This window comes from Lycium barbarum, chromosome 1 (genome assembly GCF_019175385.1).
Source record: "Lycium barbarum isolate Lr01 chromosome 1, ASM1917538v2, whole genome shotgun sequence".
NCBI classification, from domain to species: Eukaryota; Viridiplantae; Streptophyta; class Magnoliopsida; order Solanales; family Solanaceae; genus Lycium; species Lycium barbarum.
The window spans coordinates 143,400,626-143,407,282 of record NC_083337.1 but is presented as its reverse complement, the minus strand read 5'-3'; the positions used below and the strand labels follow the sequence as shown (position 1 = coordinate 143,407,282).

Sequence of the window (6,657 nt, the reverse complement as noted above, 5' to 3'; positions counted from 1 at the left end):
TGGCTACAAACAGAAGAAAAAAAAATGGCTATAAACATATTCGTTTTAAATTTGATGGTTCGTCACAATTGGCATCTAATAACATTAACAGATATTTTTTCTTTACTTTTCTTTTCAAGCAAAGAACAAATCCCGGTTTTAGAATGAAATATCATTATCATTTTGGTTAGTTGTCCTCTTTTTTTTTTTTTTTCATTTTTGATTTAATCATCAAGTTTGAAAAATTGGTTTCATGAATTACGATTACAATCTATAATTGTCCATTTACATTTGACTGATAAAATAAAACTTTTAAAAGTAATACCGAATTTATCAAACCGCACAAACCGAAACTGAAAATTGAAAACCGGGCAACCTGAATTTATTTCGGTATGATATTGCTATAATAATTTTTAATTATTTTTTCAAATTCTAAACCTAAAGTTACCTTTTTGTAAAACCCAGTTCCAAAACCAAATAGAAACGTTCTCTTCCCTCTTTGGTTCATTTATGATCCAGCGACTTGTAGCTTACCCGTTTGGCCATGAAAATTATTCACTTTTTTTTTTCGGAATCTTTTTTCTCTTTATTTGAAAATCAGCGTCTGACAATGAAAATTTCAAATACAACTTGAAGTTTGTATTTAGTATTTCAAAAACACATAAAACCCTGATTTCACTTTTTTTAACTTTCAGTATATTCAAACAACTAAATATTTTTTTAGCAAAACTATAACCAAACACAACTCCAATATTTAGTTTATTGCAAGAGCTGTTAATCATAACTTTCCATTATCTGACACTTCCATCTCTAGAATCACTGGATTGATTAGCACAAAAAGAGTTGGATCAAATTAACAAGTAATAAGGCTACATTTGGATTAAAAGAATCTAAGATTTGTTAATCATACATCTCGAGAACCTGTTTGATTGATTTCAAATCCTCCTGAACTAGATTCTACTAATAGAACCCCCTGTATAACTAACTTCATACATAAAGATCGGAATTCAAAAGTAAAAAAATGTTAAATAACTATAATCTTGTCGACAGTCCAACTTTCACCTGGAGATTAATACAGAATCTAAAGAACGCGTAGTCCTAATCATCTACTCATCCTGTGTAAAGATTATTATTACCTCGTCGACTAATAAATAAGAGTAACTGTAAATGACTCTTTTTCTTCGCTTGAGATCAAAGTTCATATTGGTTTTTTAGGCATCATCCAGAACTTTAAGGCGGCAAATTAAAAGAGCTAACAAGTGCAAAGGGTTTGAAGAAGAGTTGAGCTCATTAGAGAAGATAAGGTCAAGAATTATGCGTCCTCAACAGGAAGTATGTACTCAAACTTACTGATAAGCAGGGGCGAATTTAAAGCCTAAATTTGGGGCACGTGAACCCATGGTGATAAGTACTCCAAGTGCCCCTGAACTTACTATGGCCATATATCAAACAGAAATCACAATTGCAATTGTAAATACTGTCAAAGACAACTAAGAAAGACTACTTGTGTTCAAGTACATGAGGGTGTAAGAGTACTAATACCAGCATAAAAATTCAGGTTCCGACGATCCTCTAGTATACACATTAGTATTGTTTCCTAGAATACAAGACTATTAGCAAAAGAAATCAATGACAGGAATCAGCATATTTGCAGAGGAGGTATCTTATATGTGCTTCTCTGTGCAGTGAAGGACTTTTCCTTTCTCATAAGGAATACAATATGCCTCTTAACCTGAGTTGAGAGGTGACACCAGGCAGCAAGCAGGGATATGCGGGTTCGGATGAAGCCAATAGCTTTTGCTTAGGCCCTTGTATTTGTACTAGAAAATCCACTAAATATGCATAAATAATTAATTGAAAACCTAGTAACTTTCAGAATCCATAAATTTCAAATTCTGGGTATGCCTCTGGCTAGCATGCATCATTATTTAAATCATCAAGGAGTTTCAATAAGATCCTGTAAACCAGACAGTAAGCCCTTTTATTTCTCTACACTTGGCAGACAAGTTAGTTCCTTTTGCTATTCTAATATAACTAGTACAAGGAACAACAGGAGAGTATATAAGGAAAAATAATAGAAGAAGGTACCTATATTTTATGATACCAGTTTTTCAATTACTATCTTCTAATTATCCAGAACTATGAAATTCTATTGGGCCCAAGGTAAGGAACCTGGATATGGAGCTGTTCCACAATATCTGAACAAACTCTCAATTTCAGGACACCCATTAGGATAAGGGATTGAGCGATGAAAAGGATCACGACCAAGCTTCTTGCGACGAAGAGAGCCTTTACATCCATAGGGATCTTCTTGAAACTGTGTTCTCACCAGTGCTTCTCCTTTTAAAGCTGCTTCTCTCGATGTTTGTGAAGATGATGTCCCTGAGTAAAAGAAACTTGCTTCCGGAAATCCAATTGCAGACCGATGCAGATGCTTAAATCGCTTCTCCTTGAAATCATAGCCTACAACCTGCAGAGTAGTTGAAACAGTTTATTAAGACCTAGCTACTCCTGTCCTTGCACAGGAACTCACTTAGCATTTCTGTTACAAATAGGATTTTAGAAATGGAGAGACTGACATGCAAAAAGTAAAGAATTGCGGATCATGGCCATCATATGTGTAGTTGCTGCTAAGCTACTACTTCTATTGCATAGGAACTCACTAAGCATTTCCGCGACAAATACAAATGGAGAGAACATATATGCAGAAACTAAAAAAATGCTGATCATGGCCATATGTTAGGTGCTTAATTTGGAGAACACAGATAAATGAAGAGTCATGTAGCCATTACAAAACTTAAAACACACAAAAACATGAATAATAATGAAGAGGAATAAAGATTATATGGGAGAAATAAATTTTCTCAAAACTTGTGCGTCAGATAACACCAAGCTGCTAAAATGGATACTTTAGTTGTTAGACAGGAAGCAACTGAAATTCTAATTAAACTTGAGAAAATATAAAAAAGACTATCTGTCCTTTCCACGACCACATCAATGTTTGAACTTTTAATTTCTCTTTACAAGCTAAAGAAAATGTCATGTCTCTTAAATTATGTCCTAACTACTGACTTCCACTGGACAGTAGTATGTTTTTTTTCACAGTGATCTACAAAATACAAACAGCTCCATAGATCCTACCAAAACACATAATTTTATTTTGGGGCGATCATGCTGAAAAGACAAATTGCCAAAGCTGTAACAACAATACTCGGACCCTTGTGTTTTGTAAGTTTATTTTGCAGAAAAGTTAGCAACAGCTTATGGAGGTACACTGCCTTTATTGCTGCTTGCTGTGCGTTTTTTGGGCCAAAAACAAGGGAGTAATCAATTTCTACAACGCTTATGTGGAATAATCAGATATAAAAACACCAAGTGTGAATCTCTTCATGTTTGTTTTAGATGTGCAAAGCAAAAGCCCGGCATCTTCTTACTTAAATCTATTGCCTCTATTTCATCTTACTTTTTTTATGCATATTATCCGTCAATATGTGATTGCAGAAATCATCACTCTGTTACCAAAAGTATGCTTTCAGGTAAACAATTCAGTATTAAAAATCTTGGACATTCCTTTATATCTTTTAAACACGGAATTCAGGTTTTTTAGGTACAAGAGGTAATAAATGTGGCTTACAGTTATATTATGTGGATATGTTCCAGTAAGCTCCCTGAACCGACAAACACTAAAGAGAAGATTCTCAAAACTGTCCCTAGCATGCTCTTCGGTGAGTGCCCTCCCTCTTACACTTTCTTGTTTGCCTGCATACAAAGTCGAAAATAGAAATAATGTAAATATGGCCATGTATCGGAGAAAAATTGGGGTCATTTATGTATGATACTAGATTTCATCATTCCAAATGAATTAGAGTCCACAAAAAGAAGATGAAGTGAGAAACATTAAGAACTTTGTTGAAGGAACAAATTATAGTTTACGGATTAGTGAATCTTCCGGTCCATGCTTCTAAGGTCCTAAAATTACTCTGATGAGGGTTTTGATCATGTGAAGAGGCACAAGTAATTTGAAAAGGGAAGATCCACTGAAAATCTTTCAGAAAACGACGAGGTAATTGAACTTAGATCTTATAACTATGTAAGTGGAGAATGAACCTTTTCGCTAGCTAGACGTGCAATCATGGTGATACCTGAAAAGATGAAATGCCTGTTAACTTAGATCTTATAACTATGTAAGTGGAGAATGAACCTTTTCGCTAGCTAGACGTGCAATCATGGTGATACCTGAAAAGATGAAATGCCTGTTCTAGTGGATAAGATATAACGAAACCTCAGATATATTAAGGGCCACACATTTATGATCTGTATGTGCCAAATGGTAGTTCATTTTACAAATTGAAATTAACCTTAGATATGCCACTCAGTGTTTTTGTTCTCTTGTTTTGAAAGGGAAAAGATGGCAGCGGTCTTAGTTAAAAATTAAGCATTTCGAACATCCAGTTTATCTCATAACATCAAGCTCTTCATCTAACAGAAGACTATTGCTTTCCATCATGCATACTCCAGCACCTTTCAGCACCGATGGGATTATACGAATCAGAAGTCCAGTGAAAAGAAACACTTTTACCTAAAAATGATGCGCCATGGACCAACATTAAAAATGGGAAGCCAAATTCATGAATATAGCCCCAATTTCGCATCTAACTTTAGCCTCCACCTCCAGTAAACTAAACAAAAAGCAGCCATAGATCACCATTTCTGATAGAGTTACATCACCAAATTCTTGTTGCTGTCACCAATCTTTGTCGAATAGGAACAGACATGATCTACGAACTTGTGAATCTTTTGGTCAAGTTTTCTAAGGTCCGAAAATTACTTGCATGAGGCACATTTATTTTTGAAAATGGGAAGAACCATTTGAAATTTTTTCAGGAAAACTATCGAATAATTGCAACTTAGGTCTTTAAACTATGTAACCGGAGGATGAACCTTCATCCAAGTAGACGCACTATCATGGTACTATCTGAAAAGATGAAATGCCTGTTCGAACAGATAACATATAACAATCTCAAACATATTAATGGCCACACAAAATGTGAGAGGTATGTGCTAGATGGTAGTTCATATTACAAATTGACTATATGAAAATAAAAATAAAAATTGAAACTAACTTTAGATATCCCACATGCTTTAGGTATCTCAGCCTATTTCAACAACCAAGTATAATACAAGGATTTCAAAGTCCAAAAATAGTAGAAAGCAATCAAACTTTTGCAAAGGAATACAAGATCATAACTCTTCAGTTGGTTTCTTTCCTCTATTATTTTTTGTTTACTAGACACAAAAATGATAATATTATACATCTTCAGCTCCATATGAAGAACTTACCAAACCACCCTTTAGATTCAGCAACAGTCCAGTAACTTTGTGCTTCACTTCTTGGCCCAGCGTCTTTCCTTGTCTCACCACCACTAAACAAGAGCAATGCATCATCATCAACTGCTGTAATTTCAACCCCTTTTCTTATATGATCAACAAAAGTTGCAGCTTGACCAGGGTGCTTTTGATAAGATTCTAAAAACCAAGAATCCTCTTTATCAACTTTCTCACAACTACTACTTGTATAAACTGAATGTCCAGCAACCATAACAAGATTCCTAAACTTAGAAAAAGGATATGCATCCACACCCATATCATATTTCACATAATTACCCTTCATTCGAAATCGATTTTCAGAAATAGACAATACAATTAGAATGGTAACCCCAATTGACAAGGATATCATAAATAATCTAGCTGGATGAAGCTTGTAATAACTGTGAATTCTTTTTCCTAATGATTTAAGCATCTTGATGGGGTAAAAATTTGATCTTTTTGGCTTTCTTGATTTTTTAATTGTACCAGATTCCAAGTCAAAATCACCCCTTGGATAGGCTTGGAAAGATTTAGGACTACCAGAACCCAATGAATAAGTTTTCTTCATATGGGTTGATGATTAAGGGAGATAATTCAAGCATACCCAAGATACAAATTTGGGTCAATAAATCAGTGGAATCATATGTCCCACCTTCAAATCTGGGTGAAAAAAAAATGAGGGAAGGAAACTGAAATTAAAGGGGAATTTTGGAACTGTCGATCAGATGAGAAAAATCAATGGATGAATGATTTTGGGCTTCCAGTTTAGCAAGAAAAGATGAACAGGTCCAGAAATTTCCTATGTGTGTACAGATGAATCATAAGAAAATGAAAAGAGGTTTGCTGAGACTTGAGAGTGATGATGTTTAAGATCTCTGTGTATATTTTATTTATGAAAAAACTAACTATAGTGGCCTTAATTTCACTTAAAGCCTTTAAAATTTTGAGTTATATTCACACAAAAAATTCCAATAGTTATGGAACATTTTTCTTTCTTTTTTGGACACTCAAAGGTGAGAAAATTTACTTTGGAAATATATTTCTGAATTTTGAAAAGAGAATGTTCACCTTGTGATGTATTATTTCCTAAATAATGTGTTGTTCTTCCTCTTTCCTAAGCCTACTATGTACCTCAAAATTAAAACGAAAATTGACATGACAAATATTACATCTGTCAATGAAAGTATGAAACTAAGAAATAGGATTTTCTCTCCTATAGTACAAGTAGGGATGGGCATAAACACCGAAAACCGAAAAATCGAACCGAACCGAATTAATAAAAAAAATTCGGTTTTGATTTTTCGGTGTTTC

At 34.2% G+C, this 6,657-nt stretch overlaps 1 protein-coding gene across 1 annotated transcript; it reads right to left on the bottom strand.

Annotated features, from left to right (window-relative positions):
• Nucleotides 1–1,929: 1,929 nt before the first annotated feature.
• Nucleotides 1,930–6,442, bottom strand: LOC132641244 (uncharacterized protein C57A10.07). Its single transcript, XM_060358161.1, has 3 exons — nucleotides 5,320–6,442; nucleotides 3,614–3,738; nucleotides 1,930–2,449 (listed from the first exon to the last, which is right to left on the bottom strand). Exons 1-3 carry the CDS (start codon nucleotides 5,912–5,914, stop codon nucleotides 2,129–2,131), a joined length of 1,041 nt encoding a protein of 346 aa, XP_060214144.1. The 5' UTR covers nucleotides 5,915–6,442; the 3' UTR covers nucleotides 1,930–2,128.
• Nucleotides 6,443–6,657: the final 215 nt, after the last annotated feature.